The 26485-nt window shown below is 36.4% G+C and overlaps 1 protein-coding gene across 1 annotated transcript in view; it reads right to left on the bottom strand.

Annotated features, from left to right (window-relative positions):
• TTC27 (tetratricopeptide repeat domain 27) overlaps positions 1-26485 on the bottom strand; it is a 138252-nt gene that overhangs the window by 100059 nt on the left and 11708 nt on the right. Inside the window, exons 4-8 of the mRNA XM_075146694.1 lie at positions 21268-21408; positions 18391-18493; positions 11795-11959; positions 7592-7728; positions 3219-3331 (exon numbers count right to left, since the gene is read on the bottom strand). Of these exons, the coding sequence (XP_075002795.1) occupies positions 3219-3331; positions 7592-7728; positions 11795-11959; positions 18391-18493; positions 21268-21408 (659 nt within the window). The remainder of the gene's footprint in view (positions 1-3218; positions 3332-7591; positions 7729-11794; positions 11960-18390; positions 18494-21267; positions 21409-26485) is intronic.

The following is a 26485-nucleotide window of genomic DNA, read 5'->3' as shown; positions in this document are numbered from 1 at the left end:
CACTTTCTTCCTATACAGATACTACAAAATCTGGATATGATGGAATAGGAAACCTTTGTGTAAGCAAGGCAGACTGGGGTGGTTTTTCCCCCTTCCACACTTTGTTTTAGCTACAGTTTCATTATCATAAGAGGCAAATGCTTTCTTTTAGATTTAGTTCCGCAGACTGTTCAGTATTTGGAAGAAAAGGAATTTGCAGAGAAGAAATAGAATAGCCAAACACTTTAAAGGAAACTGCCCCAAATTACAAATGCCACAGAGAAATGGCTGGGTACAGTTTACATTGCTACTTTTTTATATAAACGGATTACTGATAAATAAGTTGTTCTTTCCTTGCATCAGTGTAACAGAGAGGTTTAAAAAAAATCTAATTGATTGAGGCTCATGCACGTTATTTACAAGCTGGCTTAAGCATACTGCATGAGATGTTCCTTGGATTTTTGTAAAGACAGCTGGTATGAGATATTTCAACACTTCAAAAAATATTTTATATCCTCTTAAAATGTTATTGGGGAGGAGGAGATGAAAATGTTTGTAGTGATACTGTAATAGCACTTTGTTTAGCCATTTGATCGTTGTAACCTACTTGAAAATGAAACTTACTTCACAGCAGGAAACGTTACGTGTATTCAGGTAATTCCATAGGATCCTATGTAATTGTAATTAAGCATTTTCTGAAAGTTGTAACAATTTTCAGTTTGTTCTGCTATCCACAAACATTTCTGCATGTTGCTGATTTTGAGTCAACATTACTTAGCTACAAAATTCTCAGTTGAATTAAAGGGCATTTCTGACATTTGCTGTAAAACAAATACTAGCAAGCACAGTGAAATGTATAGGAAAAAATTTGCTCACATTTATTCTTTTTCTTTACCTGCAGGCTGCCTTTCTTCAACAAACCAGGCCAGCATCTAAAACTTTATTTGCGTTAGAAAAAACACCCACTGCTCACAATGGCAGTCAACAACAGATACCATTAAGGTAGTGCTAGACCTAAAACAAAGCCTAGTTAGAACTGCTTTGGAAACAGGAAGGAATTCTAAAGCCAACCTATTAATTATGAAATGAGGTATTTACTCTACAGAACTGAAGACCTCAAGCATGAAAGAAAAGCAAGGAATTTCCTATAGCTAAGGTCTGAGAAGTATGTTTTGCTTAAAAGCCAATGCTAAATGCTTTAACATGTATATGCTTCCTTGCAAATTGATATGCCAATAGCTGGTATAGACACCAAAGATACAGCCAGCAATCCAAGCCTAAATTCCACTCAGTCGCAAGGACCGTATCCTAAATCCCCTCAGAAGAACAGTTCTCAAAGCTGGCATTCTACTAACATTTCTGCAACATGGCTGGATATGAAATCTTGTCTCCATCTACGACTGAAATAGTTTCAGTTGTTTAACATTATCCCACCCACTGAATGGCAGTTACCATTCCTATGGGGAAGCAGCACTGAAAATTTTTTTTTGTTGGTTGTTTTTAGTCTCTTAAATGAGCTTCTTGCCTTGAGTCCTGCCAAACTCACATACCACTTGGATTATAATGTACACACACAGATGACAGTCAAGATGGTTTCTAGCCACTATTCAGAGCATGACAGTGGTGGTTTCAAAGTGACACACTGTGGTCAAGAAACCTACCGTGCAGCCAGCCAATGTAAAATTCAAATTCGACTCTTTCACAAAAAAAAGAAAAAAGAGAAAAACCAATAGAAAAATTAAAGTTTCCTTCAGAAGGACAGAGGCAGGAGGGATGATATAATCTGAATATAAGACAATACTGTGTTAAAAAATGAAGTGCACATGAAAATGCTTCTCAGGAAGGGGAAGGCTTTGCCTTGACTTGAGTCAGTGTGAAAGACACAAAGTGACCTGGCCAAGAATATATGTCAAGCCACTGTTCACTCTACTCCTTTGACCTCAAACTGGATCTAGATGTGGCCTCGAAAAGAAAACAAGTTTAAACCTTGGGGAATAAAGAAAATATAAAGTATACCACAGTACATATTCTACTCATGAATTCCTTCAAAAAGCTGCAGTCTGAGAAATGGGCATATGAAAGGAAACAATCTTCTCTCCACTAATGACTTCCACTGCACTTTATAGGACAAGAAGGGGAAAAATAACTGAAAATTTTGGCGAGTGGGGAGAGAGAAATATTATGACGTGTGGTACAAAACAAGCAAAAAGCCCCACACCACAAAGGAACTACTGCCAAATGCCGGGTCGTTAGCTTATGCCATTGAATTGTTTCACTAGGCTTTCGCTGGCCTGTTATTGCTGTCACCCTATCACAAAGATAGATCTTGTAACATCCATGTGCCCCTGCAGAGGAATACCTGTCTGAGACTTGGGAACTAGGATTCACTCATTGTTCAGCTCCTAGTCGCCTTCTGGCTTGGGCAAGGTATTTCAGCAGTACTGCAGATTCCACCATTTTGCAACTCAGATCAGAAAAGTGTTTTGAGAGGTATGAATGATGAATACTGCATCAAAGTCACCATTTTTACTTTGACACATTAATACTTCTGAAACAAATCACACACAAAAAATTGTGTGATAACTGTCATCCACTAAATGACCACTGCATCATAGAAAAAGGATTTCTCTATTAGAAAATGAGGATATACATTAGCAGCCAGCTTATTATCCTCAAACCTCAAGCTGCTTTTTGCTCTTCTGTGCCATTTCCAAAACCCATAAAGCATATAAATTCTGAAAGCCAGGAAAATAAAAAACTTAGGTGCAAAACCACAGTGACTTTGTACTATAGCTTGTAACCAGCAATGGACGCTCTGAATTTATACAAGTATTCCCATTGTACTGAATACCAGGGCAGCATTTTTCTTGAAAGACATGGTTGATCCTCATAGGAAGCTGACCATTGCAGACTCTGAAATACGTTTTCAAAATTTACCAAAGTGTCATCACCATATGGTAACTAATGCCAATTGCTATTAAACTGAGGCACAAAGAACAAGGAGCTTTTCCAGGATAAGAGAACAATATAGCAATTAATGAAACGCTGGAATTCTGAACTGTGACACTAATGTTCACTCTGAGATAACTGAAAATGCTATCCACATACAAAGCAAATCTTTTACCATTTTAGCCAGACTATATGATAAGGAAGGAAAAATGTCTCATCAACCCACCACTTCATTATTTCATTATCACAATGATTCATGCAGTATTTTAAGTAACTATGAACTAACATACCATATTCCAAGGATTACAGCAAGCTCTTCTGCACACAAATCAGGTACCTGGTACTGATCAGCATCTGCTAATTTTATCTCATTAAGCACTGTGTCATCATTTAAATCATAATTCTGTTGGAGGAGAAAAAGTATTTTAAAATAGGAATAGTTGCAAATAGTTGCAGAGAAATTGATGCCTTCAAAATATGAAAAAAATTTAGACTTGTTTGAAAAAGGATAATACAAACATCAGAAAACAACAAAACGGAAAGTAATTTACCATGATTATGATAGGATAACTAACAGACTAAGCCAGTAGACTTGTAAAAGTTAAACTGAATACTCCTTAAATGATTTATTCTAGAGGAAATTTGATGGAAAGTCCCAAGTACTTGTCCAGGAGCAAACCTTTTCGGTTGCTACCTGAAGTTCATTGTCTGTCATTTAACTTAAAGAAGAAAGTAATATAATCTGTGGCTGAAAAGTGTAAATTACTATGTTCACAGAATTTGTGTTTGTTTGGAAACAACAAAAGATTCCTTTGGCTGCAAGCAAGGAGGAGGTAGCTGTAACACTATTTCTCCTTCCCCCCCAAAAAAACCACAAAACAAAACAAACGGTCTTTAAACCAATTATGGTACTACTGGTTTTTAGTTACCAGTAGTAGTTTTTATAATCTATTAAAAAGAGAAAATGGGTGTATATTAACAGTTTTTTGAACTTCCTATTCATTTCCCTTCCATGTCCTAGTAGTAGCTGTTTCTAATGAATATCTTCCATTGGCAAGATCAAAATGAGGATCCACAGAAGAACAAAAAGCAAACAGGAATGCTTCAAAGAGGGTTATCTGATTCATCACCAGTATTTTATCACTATATAAATGAAACTAAACTGTGATTTGATGGAGAATGTGAAGAAAATAAGTTTATTTTCTTTTATGTCAGGGGGATAATGAAGATATTCCAACTCTTAAAGGCATATTTAATGCCATCATTTTCTTCTCTTACTACATTAGCATATATAAGGATTAGCTACCACTTCCAGATGAAAACGATTTTGGAACAGAGCACTATGCTAGTATAATGATACCATTTCATTAGGTGTAACATAATTGACAATTTAATTTATAAGGCAATTAATTAAAAATTTCCAGCTTCTGCTCTACATAATCTTTAAAATCTACCCTGTATAAACAGCACTAATTGCTTTAACTTCACTATGAATATTGATCAACTGAACCATACTGCAACTGTATGCTAGAGTTTTAAAGCATGACTTCCATTCCCAGATTTAAAAAGAAATTCCTCATTCCCCCAAAACATAAAAACAGCTCTGAATTTTTTAAAACTAATCTAACTATTTTAACATACCATTTCATATCAAGAGTGGTCATGCACCACCTCAAGCCTGAGGTTTTCCTTTCACAGAAACATTGTCAGTTTAACTGAATGTGTGCTTTCAGATCATTTAGTTATTCTGAAAAAGCTGACCTGTGACCAAAGCTTTGAATTTACAATCTCAAATATTTATTTTGAAATGCAAATAGTTTTCCTTCTAGTGCCATCTGAGATAACATAACTGCTCAGCACCAGAGGAAGCAGGAAGCACTTGACCAGAAATCAGCCCAGCTACCAGTCCAACAATCGGTCACATTGCTATATTAGTTGTATTTTTAATGGAATTAAATTAGTGACCGCTTAATTGCAAAATAACTTCTTCAGTCATCTTACTGAACAATAATAGGGGGAGAACTTTAAGACCATAGAAGTAAGCACTCCAAAACAGGAGATGAAAATTAGGTGTCCCCAGTCTCAACTTGGCCTTTTATACATATTGGCAGAGTTTGTAATTCTCTTAGGAAGTTTCCCACTCATCCAGGGCAATCCCTATCTTTAGACAAATAGAGCATTTTCCTTTATCTGCAAATGGCAGATGTAAAATAAGAACACTGGAGAGGGCAAGAAAATTTCCGCATAATTATGCAGCATGATCACAGGCCTTTTAGCTTTCCATATGTACGTTAACTCTGTGGAGATTCTCAGCACCTCTCAAGACTTAGCTTCTATGCATTTTCCATGAATAGTCTTTTAAAAGTATACAAGATACATCAAGCATCTGGTCTAAACTTAGTCAGAGATGCAATGATGTTGTCGGTAGTTTTTGGCAGATGGAGAATAGCATTAACTCCAATTTTAGCTAAAAGAACTTCAAGATACACTCAAGGCTGACAAATTTGAGGCCAGACCTGGCAAAAGAAACACATGAATTGGGAAGTCTACCTAGTCAACCCTAGGACAGGACACTCACACATGATGTTAATAAAATGTCTGAACTTGAAATACCTCAGCTTTTCCTCAAAGCAGCACATGGTTTTACTAATATTATTTTTCAGAATTTCTGACACACACGGAATGCAGAAATAAAAGGTTCTGATTTCCACCCCCCCCCCAGAAATAGACTGTGGGAACAGAAAGCCTAACTTTCCTTAACAGGCAGCCCGAGTAACTTATGACAGAATTATATGACATAGTTGCTCAGACTTGCACAAAACTCAACTCCCTCCCCATAGCCAAAACTTCTCAAGTCCTTTCTAGCATCATATTTTTACTTTTCAGAAAGAGTAGGTGTGCTTACTTTCTCTAGCATTATTTTCAAGATATATGCAGTAAAATTTTAGTAGGAAAGTGTGGATAACGTAAGCATAACTAATTTTTAAAGGTTCCAAATATCCCAATTTTCTTTCTCAAACTTTCCGTTACACTTACTTCAGCAGCTTTGGGTCTGTTCATGAAAAGGACATATGAATTCAGTATTTTATTAGCAAGGATAATATCATAGAATCATTAAGGTTGGAAAAGACCTCTAAGATCATCGAGTCCAACCGTCAACTCAACACACCATGCCCACTACACCATGTCCCTAAGGGCCTCATCTACACGTCTTTTAAATACCTCCAGGGATGGTGACTCCACCACTTCCCTGGGCAGCCTGTTCCAAGGCCTGACCACTCTTTCAGTAAAGAAATTTCTCCTAATGTTCAATCTAAACCTCCCTTGGTGCAACTTGAGGCCATTTCCTCTTGTCCTATCGCTAGTTACTTGGCAGAAGAGACCAACACCCACCTCGCCACAACCTCCTTTCAGGTAGTTGTAGAGCGCGATGAGGTCTCCCCTCAACCTCCTCTTCTCCAGGCTAAACAACCCCAGTTCCCTCAGCCGCTCCTCATAAGGCTTGTTCTCCAGGCCCTTCACCAGCTTCGTTGCCCTCCTCTGGACACACTCCAGCACCTCAATGTCCTTCTTGTAGTGAGGGGCCCAGAACTGAACACAGTTTATATATTTCATTCCAGGTTATACCTACAGCCTAAAACAGTGTTGCCATTTTTATTGAAACGATGTCATTATTTTTATTCCAGTCCTTATCAGATATAGACTACAAAGGCAAATTATTCAGAAAGTTGTGAATAATTGGAACAAATAGTCATACAATATACCATTTAGGGATCCTCTGAGAACAATGCATCGTATCATTTAGTTCTAGGTAAGTTGGACTTGAAGTCTACAACTAAGTCTGACACTCAACAAGGGGCCTCCCTCGAGCTCTCACTATCCTTAAATAGGTTGCTATACATAGTTCTATCAAGCACAAGTTGTGACATATATGCAGTGAATCTCTTTTCATCAAATCCAATACAACACTAAGGACGTACTAATGGACAAACAAAAAAAGCTAGGATAGTCTCCTAAGATATTTGTGCATTCAATTTAGAAATAAAGAAGTATTGTGAAATTCTTTTGCTTAAGATCCCTGCTTGACCTGGAAGTCTATCAAGGCATAACCTTTTTTTATAAAGGCTCTCCAACCTGAAGAATAAATCTGGGGCCATAATGCCTCAATTTATCTCTGGCTTCTTTAGCAAGTTCAAATAACTTTAAATCCCAACCAGAACTTCTCCTCATGAAGGAAAAATGCCATTCTAAAACAATTCAGTGGTTGTTAAGCAATTTATAATTCCTACCTTCATACTGTTACTAAACATGTCTGTCAGTCTTTAGGAATCTGCATTTCTGTGATGCCTTGCAGGCTATTTTGAAAATCTGTCTCACCTGTTTTCCTAAGTCCATCATTCTTAGGCACTAGAAATTAATACATAAACTGTAGAAGATCGTATTTGCAAACATGCTTTTAGTTGAGTAGCCACATCTGTCTTGCTGACAGTCATATGTTGTTTAATATTAGACAAACGACTGCCCCACATCTTTTCCAAAAACTTTCAGAAATCATAAGTAAGTTTCTCCTAGGCACCACAAACTTCTCCCTTGTAGACACCCAAGAAAAGCTTCAGCACATTTTCATTTTAAGAAATTAAAACAATTCTTCTCAAATACATACCATTGTTAAGTTTTCTAGAGGTGTTGGAGCCGGACTTAGTTCACTGTGAGGAAGGAGGAATTCATCTGTTCTTTGGACATCCAAAATAAGCTGTGCAACATATTTTTCCTGAAATCGTGTTCTCTTCCCCAAAGCACCTAAAGAAAATTAATATAAGTTTATATTAATGAACACTAAAAACCAGTAATCCCATCATATACTAGCAAGTTGCTCACAAAAAAGCAAAATAAGAAGAGAAACACATTGAGAACTAACCTATGAAATTTAGCAGTGGTTTAACTCTGCTTGATCTCTTTGCAGCAAGCTACATCTGTTCTCACTGCTAGCTATGACATACAAATACCTGTTACAAACATATAAAGACAGCTACATAGGTCTTGCAAAGCCACTTTTAGGTAAATTACCCATCACCCACCATATTGTCTCTTGAAAACTCATAGTCATCAAGTTTCATAAGTTCCCTACTCATTCCCTAGCAATAAACCACAAACAATTGTTCAATTTGCCTGCTAAAAGTTAATGACAACAATGGAGACATTTAGGCAAATTAAAATCCCATGATATCTTACAGACCATCATTTAAAATATTTCAAATCTTCATCTGAAGACTTAGATCTATGAAGAGGGATCACAGACATGACGTTACGATAATACGGTACGTAAGACACTGTAAAAGTAACATGGGAGAGAGTGAAACAGCAAACCAATGTGGGCTGTCTACTGAATTAATCAATATTCAGAATGCACAATGTGAAATTCCTCCGTCCTTTATTTGACCCTCAAACAACTTTTACTAGTTTTTAAGGTGGCAACTAATATTTATACCAAACTGAAAAGAAAAACATGTCTGTTCTTCCTCTGTTAGCAAGCTGCAATCAGAAATCATAGAACAATTTCAGGATGGTAAATTAGAGTAACAGAATCCTAACCAGAGCCAAAATGGAGCTAAAAATTACTCTATAAAATTTGGAGGTTTGCTTGCTTATTACTACTCCGATACAATGCTCAGATAATGTGAACTGTGAAAGTCCAATAACAGAAATGGAGGACTGAATATTGATCCACTGTTGCTTTTGCAGAACTAATTAAGATCACGTTCTTAATTTCATTATAATTTTGAAAATTTTGCAGGACATAAAAATCTTTGAGGTAAAGATGATTGACTGCTCATGTGACAAAGGCCTGAGGATGAGGCTATTGTCAGTAAGAATCACCTGGCACAGGCACTGAAATAGCAGTCACCCCCTGTTCTTCCTGGAGGTGGAAAGAGAGCAGTAAGGAAATCAGAAATTAAACTGATTTCTCCTTTTCTGCCAAACACTCCTTTCAATGGGAACGCCCTGCGTTAAGAGTTTATGAAGAAATGAAAAAGGTCTAAAAAATATCACCTTAAAATCACAAGGTACACTGCAGAGAAAAGACACACACACAGAGAAATACTGGGTGATGATTCATACTAATTTTACACAGTAGCACTCAATTCTCAATTTTAATAATGCTTGAAAATCATTATGCTGTAATTCACTTCCTGGTATGTCTTACTGCTTAAACAGCTGAATAAAACACTTGCAAAGTTATGCTGGTTACCAATACATTTACTTGCTACCACCCAGAGATTGTGATTTGTTTATGCTCTGAGATGCGCACACCCCCCACCCCATTTTTTTAAGCAAAGAGTTCCTTGCTATTACAGGGACAAAACAATCTTTTTTTTTTTTTTGGAAAATATATATCACATGTTTTTAAGCTGGGAGGAAAAATGTGCTTGCTTTACACCACCACATATCATCACAAAAGAGAGGGAATCTATAGAGACTTTACTTTCTGTTCCATATTAAAAGTTCCCAGGGATGCGTTACTAAGCATGAAAACAATAAGCAGACAATATGCAGATCTCAGTTCAGCATTATTAATCCTCCAGATCTGTTGATCTTAAATTTATTTCGGATTACCACCCTTCATTTTAGTAAATTTATACGCAAGAAGCACCACAGTCTTCTCTTTTACTGGAAATTATTTTGTGGAGTTATTGATGGTTGTGACTCATTGTGAGGAACATAAGGATGTTTTTTAATAAATGATGAATACAGCATAGACCTGGATTAATGGGACTTAAAGTACACAAGCCAAAACAAGTATGATTTATTCACACATTTCTACAATAACTTTGGAAAACATTGGTTCTAAATTCTCTCTAAGAACAGCTTACATTTCCATGCCATAATAAAATGTTCAACTAGTAAGGATTGCAACCACCAAAGAATAAAAACCTCTTTAAATCCTTTCCTAAAAAGGAAATTCCTTCCAAAAGTCTTAAAAATGTCTTTGCTAGAGGTTGAATTTTTACATTAAAGCAAACTCTTTTTTGATGATGTAACATTCCTTCCATTTAACCAAAACATGCATGTCAAATGAATTTGTCTAGAATGCCAACAATTCCCACATGTTCAGTTCAGTTCATTTGCCTTCAGGTTAGACATCCTTCATAAATACTCTAATAGATTTATGGAGATAAACCAGAGAACTTTTAGGAGTTTCACAACATTTTTCCAAGAGACTGCATCACCACAATCTCTCTCTGGGACTAGCATAACCTCTTGGTAAAGTAATCAAAAATACAAGTAATTCCACTGCATCCAAACCTTTTTTTTCCCCTTCAAACAAGAGTTTTTTTCATAGGTTAGATTTAAGGAAATTATTCATCTAAAACCTAAAGATCTCCTTTAAAGGGAAAAAAAATCCAACATGTAGCTGTAAGTTGAAGAATATCAGTGAATAGCCACCTGCCACTTTGATTTTACTTGTTCTTAGTTAATTAAATTTTTATAGCTTGAGATCATCACAGACACTGACGTTTTCAATAAAAAACAAGAAAAGTTTAGGTTATCTTAAACAAAACTACCTTATAATATAAAATTTGCAGTACATGCCACACATGGAACATGTCATACATACAGTACATATTGCGCATAGGAAAAAAGGGTAGGATCAATTGAAATGCATGGAATTCCTTCAAACAAATATATGGAAATTAGTCCTACATTTTAAGCAGATACCATTGAATATAATCAATTCATAGTTATGCAAAGACATTATGCCACAAGATTTTCATTACAGATTTTCAAAGTAAACCTTTAAAACCATTGAAGAAATGAGCATGGAGTTCCACAAAAGTTGTTTGGTTTTGTGGTTTGGTTTTTTTGTTTTTTTTTTTTTTGTTTGGGGTTGGTTTTTGGGGGGAGCGGGAGGGGGGGTGTTGAGGGTTTTTTGTTTGTTTTGTTTTGAGGTTTTGTTTGTTGTTTTTTTTTGTTTGTTTTTTTAAATATTAAACTGACTCAGGATACCAGCAGGGGTTGCTGCAACTCCAATCTAAATATAAAGGAATAGCTAGCCTTGTCACATACAGTGGTATAATAGGTAAGGAGGCTGCAAGTTTCAGTTCCTTAGTCCTTTCCACTAATAACTCCATAGAAAGAACTATATGAAGGTTTTTGCATTTCTACCCAGGCACAATCAAAAGTTCTCACCCAGAGGAGGGTGCATCTTATGTCATTTTGATTACCTAGTCCCATATTTATACATGCAATTTTAAATGAAGTTGCAGGTGCAGCAATCTGACCTGCCCAACTCCAAAGAATAGGTTCTGAAAGGATAATTATAAAGTCTCCATAGTGATTGAATCCTTGATATTTCTGTTCATCAGAAATTTGACTTTTCTACTTATTTCCTGTGATAACAACAGTCCTGGAAGTGACTTTTAAATGCTATTTACACAGAGCAGATCTAGGCTAGTGGCATAAACGGTGAAAGACTGCATCAAATCATCATGCAGACTTCTTTATAAGTGTCTCCAAACAAACAAAATTATTCATCATGACACTGACTAGTTTCAGGAGTCCCACAACAGAGACAATGAGACCTAGAATTCGATATGAAACACGAGAAGGAAGGATCGTAATACCACAGCTGCTCAGACACCCATATTAGGGATGATATTGTAACTAGATGGCATATTTCTCTTCCCTTTTCCAAGCAATGTTAATTCTTAGAAGACAAATAAGTCCTACCTGTTAAAAGTCAAGATTTTTCAAAATATAGTTCTTTTTTACTTGGATATGTTAAAAAAAAAAACCAGACCCCAACAAACTATAGGTTAGTTTGGTTCAACCAACCATCCTCATAGACTGTACAAGCAAAACTTACCTGTAAGATTAATCTGCAGTTTCGTTATGTCTTTAGCCGTATTGAAACATTGTTTAGCTTTTTTATACTCATAGTAATACAAAAATGTATAGGCACACTCAAGATGGAACTGAACTGCTAAGTGCCAGCTCTCACCACCTGTGAACAAAGTTTCTGCTTCTGTCACTGCAAATTAAGAAAAAGAAAAGCTATCAGGGTGCAGTCCAGGAGAATGATATTTTTAAAATATAATTAAAATACCAAGAGAGAAAATCTGTTATGCTTAAAGCAGACCCATTGTTCTTTACACCTCCACACATTTAAAAATCCACAGTCAGTGTATAAAAGATATGCACTATTTAAAGCATTTTTCAGGTGTTATATCTAAGGATTACTACTAGAACAAGCAAAAGTTTAACCTTCGCTTCTGTTTTACAGCAAAGCTGAAATGCGATATGTTACTCTTGCAGGAAATAAACAACTCTAATTGTCTTGGACCTGCTAAAGAACATAGGAACTCAGAATACAGGATTTTGAAGTAATATCCTCCTTAAGTAGCAGGCTTCAAATGAGAAAGTTTCACCAGCAGATTGAGCATTGAATGGGGACTTAGGACTTTTTAGGGGTTTTCTGTTTGTTTGGTTTTTTGTTTGTGTGTGGGGTTTTTTGTTTTGGTTTTGTTTTGTTTTCTGGGTTGTTTTGTTTGTTTGTGTGTGGTTTTTTTTTTATCGTTACCGATTTGCTGAGTGATAAAGATCATGTTCTCCCTCTGAACAGAAGAAAATACCTTCATAAATAAATCTGAAATCTTTAGAAAAGACGACTTGATATTTTTTCATCCAGCACAGAAGCATTTGTATTTCTTATACATTTAAATTCTATCTATCAAAATACAGTAAATGACAAAAGAATATTCTTGCATAGTAAAATACAGACCACTACGTTGAAAACAATTCATGTGATTTATTCTTAAATGGAATTGTTTTTTTGCTTTGGGCTTTATTTCTTTATTTTGCCAGAAAATATTTACATAATAGAGTTCTTCAAAAGCTCACAGCATCACAGTACCTAAAAAGAGTGGTATCCAAGATTAACATAGATGCTGTGTTACTTAATGGATGCTTAATTTTTCAAACATGTTTTATTAAGATTAGTAAAAAGTCTTACTATATGAAAAACTAATATTATCAAGGATTTTTAAAAAATATTTTTCTCTGACTTTTGAAGTTAGAGACTGGCAGTCAACTCCAGCCTGAAAAGATTTTATTGTTTAAACCTCCTAGGCTTTTTTTTTTAGTGCTTGTTAATCCTCAAAATCTTTCAATTAATATAGAAAGCTGCTAAGTCTGAACATATTTTTACACAGCTTTTTTAATTCAGTAAATAAGAATTTGCATGGATAAATCCTGCCTTGTAACGTAACTTTTTTCAAAGTCTGAATTTAGAGATTTTGTTTAATGAAAGCAAATTGGTAATTTAAAAATACTACTCCAATGGTTTCCAACTAAAGTAAGATAGAGAATGCAGCAGGTTACAACTTAATCCTTAAAAAAAACCTCAAGAGACTACAACTATTTAAAAACAACGTCTGTGCAACTTAATCCCTGCTTTTAACACAAAGCCTATTTCAAACACATTACTTCAAAATTGAGAAAGTTAGTTGAATGTTAACCTCACATTTAAGTAGTATATACTCTTCATTAAGAAAGGATCTGAGGTTTAATACTTTTGCCCATATTTATCATTAAGCACTTTTTAAAAAAGAGAATAGTGCCCAGAGGACCATAAGACATCCATCTTTCTAACAAAGGCTTTGTTTTTTTTGTAAAAAGAGTAAAAAAAAAAAATTTCAGTAAATTATTTGGGACATCTGCCATCTTTACCTGCTTTTCACACTCTATACATATACAATGCCACTCTGATGGTTTCCCAAAGGAAAAAAAATCTTATTTATATAAGGAAAAAATAAAATGGAGTTTTCTATGAGGTATTATTAAAAGCACTCAAAAATGCACTGAGGGTTTTATACAAATGCAAACATAGATTTGCATTGACTCTTTCTTGTAGTTTGAGCCACTAAATCCCGAAGGGCCATTGTCAGTGCAACAAAGCTTACAAGATACTGAATGTGCAGGTACACATGTGGAAAGCACACAAAAATGCAACTTTCCAATTGAATGATTTTGATTCAAAGAAAAAAAAAAAAAACAAAGGTTATAGTCTATAATCATACACTGCTTCTTGATTTTCCATAGCTAACAAGTTTCAGTGATCTGAATATAAAATTACTTGTGCCCATATTATATATATGTTATATATATGTGCCCATATTTTATATATATTATATATATTATAAACCATATATATTGCTATAAGGAACTAAAGTGATACATCAAGAAGTGGTCTTACCACTCCCTATCTGAACATCATTTACTCACAGTGCTAATCGCAAAACTTGGTAAGTTTAGGCATGTGAGACTTCAAGGACCTTTGTGGAAAGCTTCACATCATTACTAGTATTGATGTAGCTGCACAGAAGCACTGATGCCCCAAACTTAAGACATCCCTCTGGCATCCCATACCACGTTTGGCACAGGACCAACTGGATGGGAAACTGTGCTAAGCCCTGTTGGTTTTGCACAACAGCTGCTTCAGAACAGCAGGGAATCACTGCAGCTGTCTTGTGTTCAGGTGATGATGTTGACTTTACACTTGAGAACAATGTATTTTAAATAGAAAACATAATTTCTCCTGAATTTGAAGGTCTTTTTCTCTAGTAATTAAGACAAAGTTTTCTAGTCAAGTTGATACAGAACAAGTAAGTGGGGTTTTCAAGCCCTAATCAAAGACTATTTAAAAGGTTTATTAAGTATTTATTTTATGGAATACAAAGGTACTTGTTTGAATTATCAGATGGCTTTAATTAGAAAGTAAATAAACTGTTAGAGGCAGCAGGCAGCAAAACCTGCCTGGAAAAACTCACTACAGATTCAAGTGTACTTTACATCATCTTCGCTGAAAACCACATTCAGGAGTCCCAAAACAGGTGACTGAAAACAGACATCTTTAGAGGGACCTGGACAGGCTGGATCGATGGGCCGAGGCCAACTGTATGAGGTTCAACAAGGCCAAGTGCCGGGTCCTGCACTTCGGCCACAACGACCCCAGGCAACGCTACAGGCTTGGGGAAGAGTGGCTGGAAAGCTGCCCAGAGGAAAAGGACCTGGGGGTGCTGGTTGACAGCCGGCTGAACATGAGCCGGCAGTGTGCCCAGGTGGCCAAGAAGGCCAATGGCATCCTGGCCTGTATCAGGAATAGTGTGGCCAGCAGGAGTAGGGAGGTGATCGTGCCCCTGTACTCGGCACTGGTGAGGCCGCACCTCGAATACTGCGTTCAGTTTTGGGCCCCTCACTACAAGAAGGACATGGAGGTGCTGGAGCGTGTCCAGAGAAGGGCAACGAAGCTGGTGAAGGGCCTGGAGCACAAGCCTTATGAGGAGCGGCTGAGGGAACTGGGGTTGTTTAGCCTGGAGAAGAGGAGGTTGAGGGGAGACCTCATCGCGCTCTACAACTACCTGGAAGGAGGTTGTAGCGAGGTGGGTGTTGGTCTCTTCTGCCAAGTAACTAGCGATAAAACAAGAGGAAATGGCCTCAAGTTGCACCAAGGGAGGTTTAGATTGAACATCAGGAGAAATTTCTTTACTGAAAGAGTGGTCAGGCCTTGGAACAGGCTGCCCAGGGAAGTGGTGGAGTCACCATCCCTGGAGGTATTTAAAAGACGTGTAGATGAGGCCCTTAGGAACATGATGTAGAGGGCATGGTGGTGTTAGGTTGACGGTTGGACACGATGATCTTATAGGTCTTTTCCAACCTGTATGATTCTATGATTCTATGATCTTAGTACTTATTTAGTATCTGTGCATACGCAACAGCATCCTCTACACAGATCAAAGCTGCACAAACTACTGTATCTCTACCCAGCATCACCTGGTCAATGAATTTTAATTAATTTTTATGATTACTTCTCTTTCAGTTTTGTTCCAAGTTTTTAGGTATTTCCAAGAAGAAAAAGTGTGCTTTTTCTCTATTTCTCTATTACAGATTTTATCTACTTAACAGAACCCAAAAATGTTTTCATGTAGTCTGCCTACTCCAAAGTTAACATAATAAAACTAAACTGTCAAACAAGAATTGCAGTACAAATAGAACTGCAAAACCAGTGGTATCTAAACATCTTTGATGCTGGGCATCTCTGGAACGCATACTCAGAACAACAAAAAAATTATCTAGAAATGAGCAGAAGACTACTTAGTTTCTAAGCTTTTTTTAAACAAATATTACAAACATATCTCCTTAACTTTCCTTATGTGAATGAAGCACACCAGCACCACTTGTTTCATAATATAAAATTTATAGATATTTTTAGGTAAATATTTAGAAAAGATACATTCTAGAAGTACTGTACAACCTAACACACAAATATTCAAGCCTTACTACATTAAAACTAAGCAACAACAATTTTGTCTCAAAAAGCTTACCCCTAATCATCAAACTAACCCTCTCCGGAGGGTTAGTTTGCATCGAACTAAGCAAAAAAACTCTCTCCGGAACAGTTAACCACCTCTACGCAACACAGTTTTTAAACTGGCTATGAGAAGTAAGTGGGAGATTAGCTTTTACAACGTATCTTGGAAGTCACATTTTAAGGAATTTTTATTTTCAATACAAGCATTTAAACAGGCTAAACTTGTAAGACTAACTCCACTACACTGACAACACCCATTTTTGAAGTAACACTCAATTTGCTATAATTTAATTTGGAAATCAAAAATGGAACTTAGATTTAATTCTTTGCACCTGCTAAAGTCCAACCCCAATCCCCAGTCCTTAGCCCATAAACTAGCAAGCCAAGTAATTTATCACGATGTGCTTAAATTACACCTGTCAATTACTTTCTAATACGTGCATCAAATCAGCAACACTTCCAACTTTCCAAGAACTAGAAATTTTGAAGTTACAGATTAAGGAATAAGTAGAATTTAATCTTAAGATTCCCATACCTGTGCAAGATAACTCTAGAGTTAGTTCAAAATTCTCTAATAAAGTAAAAAAACCCCAAAAGTCAGTTTACATCAATTGCAACAAAACCCTTCCACTCCAGTGTTTTTAGCAACCAGTAAGAGCATTAAGTCAGCTGCTTCTTCAATGCAGAGGACCCAGTAAAATCCTCTGCTCAATTTCATTACTGTACTAACATCTTTGGTACCTATTTGGAAGTTCTAGGAAGACGAAAACCCACTTCACATTTTACATATAATTTGCCTGGCCTGAACCTACATATGGTTCAGGTCAAAAAAGCTCCATTAAGGTGTGGTAGGAGAGGGGAGACTTGAAACTTTGGCATTTAAGATTGCCTCCTTTGTCAAAATAAAACATATATGACAATTCATCTCTAAATGCAATAGAAAATTTCTTAAGTGTAATTGGTTGGAAATTTCAGGTTTGTGAAGTTAAGTGAAGAACCTTTAGCTAACTAAGTAGTGAGGGGCCAATGTACATAAAAGCTTGCCTCCTTTCCCAGCTTTATCAGTTGCTGTAGCAAACAATAGTAACAGTCTATATAAGAGTTTGTTCCTCTTGGAAAAAATCCCTAGCAATACGATTATATTTGACATTTTAACTTTCTACATTATGCTTTTGTAAACATCAATATATATATTACACAATTTAGTTTTAACATTGTCTATTTTCTCTACATATAATGCAGAGAGGTAACAAATCTCAAAACTTAGGTGGGGATAGAGAAAACAGGAAAAAAGTTTATCTCCCCTATAGAGATACAGAAGAACAAGGACGCTCCCTTTTCAAACCAAAATAAGCTCCGTTAAATAAGGAATGAAAACTGTACAGTGTCGGAGAGACCAGGGGTCGGAGTGGGAGTGCGTTCCCAGAGTAATGATGAGTCCCAATGTGGGTATGGTCATTCTCCTTTATTTCAAGATATTGTGCTACTTTTATAAGCTAGCCACACTAACATGCGCACCTACGAATCCTCTATTGGTTTACAATCAGCAAGCACACGAATCTTAACATACACAGATTGGTCAAAAGCAGGTGTCCACGTGAACGCTTCCTGCGCCTGCATTCCATTACATAATCTACTGATAGTTACATTCCTCAGCCTGTTTTCCCTTTCCTGCTATCGCTTCAGAGACTCTAAAACTACAATTACTCTTTAACAACCCTTTGCCTTATACTATTGCTAACAAATCCTCAGTGCTTGGAATGTTCATAGGATGACCGTTATTTAATAAAAATCCTTCCACAGTACAGAATGGCTTCAAGTGAGCTTGTGGTAAGTTAACAGTGCTAAGCACAGGGGAAGAAAACCTTTGTCTACAATCACATATTCCCATTTTCAACTTTAAGTCTGGAAAATAGCATGTGCCATACAAATCCATGTCAATTTAAGTGAATTCTGTTCCCTCCCTACTCTCTGTAGTTACATAAGCATCTGACAACCATCATGTTGCTAGAGTTGTCTCTACAAACTCCCCTCCCCCATGATATCTTACAACTGATGCTGTAGGCCAATAAACCAAGTAATTAGAAACATACCTTGTTTTATACAGGTCTGGGCAAGAGTAAATAGCTCAGGTGATCTCTCCTCTAACAACTGCTGGTGAATATTCACATATCTTAGAGTCCACCAGGATAGTGTCTGAAAGAAAATACGGATACTTCAAGCGAATAACAAGTATAGATCCTTTTTAAAAAAAGAAAAAAGATAAGTGGCTTTAAAATACAGATTTGTAATCTATTCAATTCCAATTTCTAAAAAATACAAACCCAACCAAAATAGTTGTTTTATATAAAAAGTGAGCACTAACCAAGCATAAAGATGAACATATTCAAGCAGCTCTACAGTGCTCTAAGAGTTTGATGGGCTTTTCCTCTGTTAATTTTTCTACCTGCTCTTTGAACCCTGTAAACCTTTAGGACCACAATCTGGTAAGAAACTCTGTGAACAGAAGATAAAAGAAATACTTGTGTGTGCTTATTTTGGAGCAGCCACTTGCTACTTTGATTTCATACCTCCTAATTCTTTTAACAGAAAGACCAAAAAAAAAGCCATTTCCTACTTATCTTCTTTAGTGTCACATTCATGATTTTAATAGACAGCCATGATCTCACACTTCAGTAGTCTTTCCAGTCTGAAGAGTTATTTAGTTATTTTTTGTATGGAAGCCATTCAGTATTTCTGATCATCCAGTGCTGCCCTTCTATGCATTTTTTCCTGTTCTGTTTAATTTTTTTTTTATTTCTTCAGGTGGGGGTAGAAAGGAGACAGAGAGGTGAAAGAGGACCATAACTGCCATGAGAACACCTAACAATCACAATTGGAAGTAGAAATGCTTGTATGTGGAATTTCAGAAGGGCAAATACCTGACTGAACTAAGTAATCATTCTATAGCACAGCTGAATCACAGCTCAGGAAATACCTGATTTTAGAAAACTGTGTACACAAAACATGAGTTCCCCAGCATATGTTATCCCGCTCTAGCTGCAGCAGGTGGAAATGCATGGAAAAGCTAATTGATAACATAATATTGTATTCTCGAAATTATACTTAAGATTATAATCTGTGAGTGTAGGGCATACCTCTACACAAGCATTACTGATTACTAGTTATTCTGCTACTGCTAGCACGCCAATCATTTTCTATGAAACAGATGTTTGAGTGCTTCTCAGAGTCACCTATCTTCTGAACTTTTTATACAGGTACGCTTACATCAGACCAACCTCGGGGCTGTACAGTATTCAAGCAAAAACATCTAAACCAATCACATGTAGTTAACTGTAATGTCCCTAGAAAGGAACCATCAAAAAGAATAACAGCATCTATTTCAAAAACCAATGAAAGATGACTTTTGATATCAAGCTGAACAAAGTAAAAGCACACAAACAGACCTTGTGAAAAAGGTCAGATCCCAGTATTTCATCACTTATTTAGAAACCTAAAGGCAATTTAAATACAAAGTTTCAAATTACTTCAGTTTAGCTTTATATAATGAAGTATTCATTTTCCCACACAACTGAGTATCCAGCTTAATGATACAATTTCCTGAGGCCTGATGTTTGCCACTCAAATGTTAGAATCAGAGAGAACATATTTATAAAGTTTCAGGTAAGCCAGCTGAGCTCTGTACAATATTCTATCAGCAATGTTAGTTTTTTGGGAGTCAAGTTAAGAATTTTTGGATGATTTTTAAGCATTTAATCTTCCATGTACAATAGCATTTTTGAATAAAACAGGGCTTTATTAATACTTTGGATAATATATTTCAGAGCATTTTACCCTGTTTTAAATTTATTTGCACTAATTTTAAGAAGCAAAGGTATTAAGAGACTTCCTTTGAATCAAGCTGAAATGAGAAAGAATTGCAAGCTTTAATTGCTGCATTGACCTGTTGATGAAAGTAGTTTTTATCAGTTGCTGCCTTTGAACTACTATTGAAACTTGATGTAGCCACAAGTAATTGAAATTCCACTGGGTAGAAGATGGACGTCTGAGGGGAGCAGCAAGAGAATTCTCTATACCAGGTACATTTTCTGCCTCCCTGACTGACCCAATTGCTGAAATTCAACAACACTCATCTGTGAATAACAGGGAAAACGATGGAAGAGCTTGGCTTCCAGAAATACAGTACAGCCAACATCTCCCACGCAGTTTAATTCATCACTCATACAAAGACCCAGCTGGGAATGGATGTTGTCAGCCAAGCATAAAGAGGGACCATGTGGCATTTTGATCTCCAGCCAAATTCTGTTCAACTGGAATGCAATAAAGAGAAATTGCTGCTGTTAAAAGTCCCCCAGCTCCAGAGAGTCCTGCTACCAACCAGCCAGCTGCTAAACTACAAAGGAAGTAGAGACAAAAACCCTCTTGAGAAGAGGTTCATCATATCGTCTTGTTTTTAAAGTACAAGCACCACAGAAAATTAAGGTAGCTTCCACATGGATGCCTGCAGAAGAGGTAGAGGTCAATGACAAGCAAAAGAGAGGACTTCCTTGAACGCATGGCTTAGAATTCATACAGTAATGGTTAACAGTATCCCAAAGCTTGTTAAAAAGGACATAGTATATGTAAGCTGCCTTATAGGGCACTCCTCCTACCACCCCTCAAATAATGTCACAAAGTACGTGTCTCTTAAAAAAGTTGCTTCCTATTAAATTTTCTAATTTTTCCAGGTAATGGAGGCATCTTTCTTCTCTTTTGGGGAAGACAGTGAGAAAATAGCTTATCTTTAAGAAAAAGATACTTGGCATTTAATTGTAATCACTTTGTCTGAACTGTTTCTTAGAGGGGAAAAAACCCAGAGCTACTGAAAAAGAAATGGAAGTTACACTGATTCAATGAGGTATGAAAAAAAGAATGAGAGAACCAATTAATGAGTAGCTGGCAGTCATAATCATTAGGCACATATTTCTTACCTGAAGAGATGCAAGTTTGTGTCTTGAATTCACAAAGATTATCCTGGCTATAAGCAGCAAAATAGGATGAGAAGTCAAGGTATAGACTGATTCACCATCTAGAACCAGCATCTTTAAAATAGCTGCATGCAGCATTTTTGGCTGAAAGAAGAATGAAAAAAAATGACAAGTTTTAGGAAACATAAGTTTATAAACAAATCATGTAATATAGAATTAGGAAAAATAATTATTCATGTATTTAAGGAAAAACTCTGCTCAACACATTTAAAAAAATCACTGTCTCTTGGAGTGTCAACCTTTTACCAAGTCATGGTGAATTCTGTCTTGTTTCTTGCTGTCCAGATACACCATATCAACATGATCTGAAAGACTCTGATTTCCTCCCACCTGAAGTGCGTATGTCCAGTCAACACTATCCCCAAACACATTCCAGTAATATAATCCTTCCCATGATCTAAGGAGAAAAACTTCTGGTAATCTATGCCATTCAATTTGTAATCAATTTGTTAATTAAATGAATCCTACAGCACTCCAGTGATGTCAATATGCGTTATCTTCCTCTTTCCCCAGAGGGAGCTTCCCGTTGGAGTAGCATCATGGCACCAATGTTAGAGTCATCTTTCCCTTTGTCCAACAAATAAAAACCTCTCTCTGCTCTCCAGGGAATCTGTCTCTCAGTGGTGACTGTCATCTGAATAAAAGAATTCAAGCAGTTTATCTTCAGACTCAGGGAGATGTCAGTTCATCAGTTTATTCCTGGTTCTCATATGGCAAGTTTTCTTTGCAAACTAAAAAAAGTAGGGCTTTTGTTTTCAGTTAGTATGAAAGGGGCAAGGAAAGGGAATGGAAGGGAAAGAGAAGTAGAAAAGGTTAAATGACAGCTTGCATTGAAGTCACTTGCCTGAGAAAGATTCTTTTTCAGTCTACACAACCAGGAGAGAAGTTATTTGAATCACATTTTACCTTTTTAAACTAAACGAATAATGTAATTCCTAAGTTATTTGTAACTCTTTTCAATACCTTTACCAACAGATTACATTAAAGATAAAAGTTAAGTCACATTATTCCCCTAGTTCACTTTTTAATGACCAGGTAATCTTATGGCTTTTTTTTATGATTTGCTTAGGTTTGTTAATTATTTATCTTGCATTAACATTGAAAATACTTTTACTTTGAAGATAATGACTTGGGACTTTAAATTATTTACTCAAGGTGGAATTCTTGCATGACATCACTGCAGTCATTTCAATCCCACCGTGGTAACAAAGTTTACAACAGTCTGACAAACCACTTGAAAATAAAGGAAAGAAACTGCCAGGTGGAAGTATACCAGATCCCTCCCACCTCGAGTGATTCAGAAAGGAACAGCCTTACCAATACCTCTACTCCAATTTTGAGAGGGAAAGTCATCATTCAGTACTTCTAAAGATTCATTTTTAACACACACACATAATAGGACACAATATAATTTTCAGTTTAACTTAAACTTTTTTTCCGTCTGCTCCATTTTGACTCTTTCTATAATCAAAGTAGACAGTACTTAAAATACTCGGTGGGAAAGCAAAGAAGCTATAAGCTTTGTTATAGAACCATTTTCTAGAACAGCCTTGCTACACTGTAGTAATCTACACTTGTTTAAGCATTGTAGCAACCAATTAATCTCAAATTCACATTTCAAATCCTTTCATCGGAGAGCTCAGTCCAGCTAATGTAACATTACAAGGAATGTAATGAGGGAGGGAGAAGGGAGAGATGATGACATGTCACAGACTTGACAATAAGCCAACAAGTCTCAGAGCCAAAGAACTGCTATCTTCTATTTTAACAAATCCATGTTCTTTTCCATGAAGCAAATCCCGTACAGGAAAGCAGATATCCTTTTCTTTTAGCTGAGAAAGCCTAAACCAATATCCATTCTTCTAAATTCTGCTCTAAGACTGCATTATCAGTGCAGAATTCTAACAACAGAATTTACTGCCCTAAGGTAGTCTTTAAGATGAGAGAACAGCTACATATAAAAGTAGTAGACATTTAAACTTTTACAGCTTCGAGGGCTGAAAAGTTAGGAATCGAGTCCACATAAATCCCTAAAACACTGGCCAAGAGTAAAAAGAAATTTTGAGCTTGTCTTCTTGTGTTTAAACACTTAAATATTCAAAGTGTCGAACCTATCTCATATAGCTCAAAAATTTTACATATCTCAAAATGGCCACAACTCAAGACTTGCTAACACAATGTTCCTGACCCAGGAAGCCTGGGTTAGAGTGTTGAGTCTTTCCATTCTTCACCAGACTTGCCATCAAAACGTGTAATTATTTTATTCAGGAATTTTCTTAAAGCACAGAAACATATACTAGACAATTACTTCATGAACATATGCTGAGAAATCTCTGAGGTAATCATCCAGTTTCCATTGGACCTGCAGGGGGTTTAGTCCAGTCCAACTCTGGACTAAATACAGACAAATGAAGCTCAATTCACTCTTAAATACATTTTTTAATCTCTGAGACACAGCTGGTTATGTATTCAACTTCCAAACAGTAAATTAATGGCTACTGTTAAGTAACTACTACTAAAGCCCTAAACCAACTGCAAGCTGGGACAGTACTCTTGGCTATTTCACAGTATTTCAAAAGTATTTCCTAGCACAACTGTTACCACCTGAGTAATGATGATAATAATCCGAAAAAAAACTTCTGCCATTCACATTCAATAGCTCTGAGAATAGAAGGTATGAGAATTTTAGTATAGAGGCTTCATGTTTTTTTCTTGCTATTGATAATGATTAGAGGCAAAGTGAGCATTTGATATGCTTTTACTTTTGTATAAGGGACTGCTCTGAACTGGCCTTCCTAATGTTTCATCAGGTCCTTCTCAGCCTTGGGGATCTTCACCCTAAATCTTAAAATGGTAAGTGCAGACATACGCAGAGGCAGAAAAAGCCAGACTGAAGCCTTGCGAAGAATTAATTAAAAAATGGAGAGGAGGTGCGGAGAAGCAAACAAACTATCAAATAAGGAATCTGTATGTGGCTACTAAGCCTTATATACTGGGCTTCTCAGATTTTAAACAGTACAAAGACTACTGTGCAATAATTTGTCATTTGGCAAAGCTAAGGTGATATATCTTCCAGAATAATGGAGGATGTACTGAGGTTACCAGCCAAAGATTTGGTCCTTTGGAACAGAATTCACTCCTCACTCTAGACTTTAGGGGATGGAAAAATTGGTTTTGTTTCTAACTGCTTCTCTCTCCAACTTTCTGCAAAGGAGGTAAGATTACAGTGGAGGCTGTTTCCAGTTTCATGATCCAAGCCAGCAACAGGTAACCCATGCAGACTGAAGACAATAAAGGTGAGCTAGCATAAGCAAGTCTTCCCTGAGAGTGCTACATGTAGAAGTACTTAGTTGTGAATGCTTTTGTTCATATTCCCTATGAGGGTAACTTTGCTCCATTTTTAAAGGAGTATTTTCCAAGTGGCTGCATTAAGAATCTCCCTTCTTTTCTACATTCATAGCAAGGGAATGTAGGGCAAGACTGTAGGCTACTTCAGCAGATTATCTCTGCTTACAAGACTCTGCCTCCACATTTAGCCTTTATCATCCCCCCTTATATTCCCCACAAGAGGGAGAAATTTGCAAAATCTTCAAAGCCTATATCTTGCTGGTCACTGGTATTCAAACAGCACATCAGTCAGCCTAAAATTCAACTCCTCCTTCTTTCTGGCTAGTTTATCCTAATGGAAGCCAAGCATCTGGGTCTGGAAGAAAAAGAGGAATTCCCAATAGATTGAATTAACAAGGCTAAGGAATCATATCAGATTTGAAACAGTAGTACTACATAGTACATTGGTGTTTTTCATATGAATTAGGACCATCATAGCCGTATTGATACTGGCTATCAGTATCAATAGGAGTCTGGTAATATTTCAGTCTCTTCCAGCAAAAGGATCAAATAATGCATAAAAGAATCCGTAATACAAGTATAAGGAAAAAAAAATTATTCAAACGCATTCCAAAATTCATTATTTGGAATCAGCCTGGAAGTTACAAAAAGGCCAGCAAGAGCTGTTGATAAGTGTTTGGAGGATTCCTACCAGTTATTTACATGTATTATCAATTAACACATTGGGATCTTCTTCCAGATGGAGCTTCTCACCATTACCAAATATATCCTACTTGTGAATATGAATTCAGACCACAAACAATTAAAGCAGCTTGTCCTCACAACATTCTTACAGTCATCTGTGATCTTAATTAGTCCTACTACACACTTTTGTCCAGTTCATCTACTGAAAATACTAAACTCAATTGTAGGAGCTAATACTTAGAAACTCTGAAACTTAAGGCAGGATAAACATGCTCCAACTTCAACAGTTCTGTACCTTCTATTCCCTCACATGCAGACAGTGACAGTTCTTTAAGACACAAAGAGCTTATTACTATACCCCACTTATAATAAGCACTTAGCTCATTAAAAATGTTTTAGTCTAATCCCAGCAAGTTCAAAGCCAGAGCTGCTAATCCATTTTAACTGAAATCCAGTACTTTTTAAATCTTCCTTCAGCACAATTCACTTATCATTAACTCAAGGTAGCATCAGTCAAACTATTTAATTGGTGTGGTAAAGTCTCAAAGTTATTTTAGAAAACTGAAAGACACCTAATAACTAAAACGCTAGCCAGTTTCTGTTTAGGAATTACTAACTACTTTTATGTGTGGACTCAAAAGAGAAAAGCACAAGCCAGTTCTGCAGGACATAAAAAGAAATCCTAACAGAGTACATGAATGTAACCGTAATTTACAGAGAAGGCTGGAATCAATTTGGGGGATGGGAAAAAATGTACACATACTTATGAATATTGTTCATGGAAGACATCCAAGAGGCCTCAACCAGCAACTCATCTAAAAGAAGCTATTTTATTTGTTCTTCACTGAAATTAATTATAGTCTTATGCAGTCTTAATGCACTCATAAGAAATTAATGATGCATTCTGAAGTTATCTGGGAGCAGAAATGAAACTATACCGCTGACCCAGAGGTGAAACTTTCAAAGGATAGAAATGGCAGCAGTTATATAGCCTGAAAGCATGAAGTTAAGACTAATCCAATAAAGTGTTCTGAAAATAAGAATAACAGTTTTTAAAATATTCCTGAAATAAATGAGACATTGTAAGGCTGAAAGTTAGCGATATTACTTAGAGCAGGCTAAAAGAAAC

The sequence above is a fragment of the Calonectris borealis genome, chromosome 3 (genome assembly GCF_964195595.1).
Source record: "Calonectris borealis chromosome 3, bCalBor7.hap1.2, whole genome shotgun sequence".
Taxonomy (NCBI): Eukaryota; Metazoa; Chordata; class Aves; order Procellariiformes; family Procellariidae; genus Calonectris; species Calonectris borealis.
This window is presented reverse-complemented; position numbering and strand designations above follow the sequence as displayed.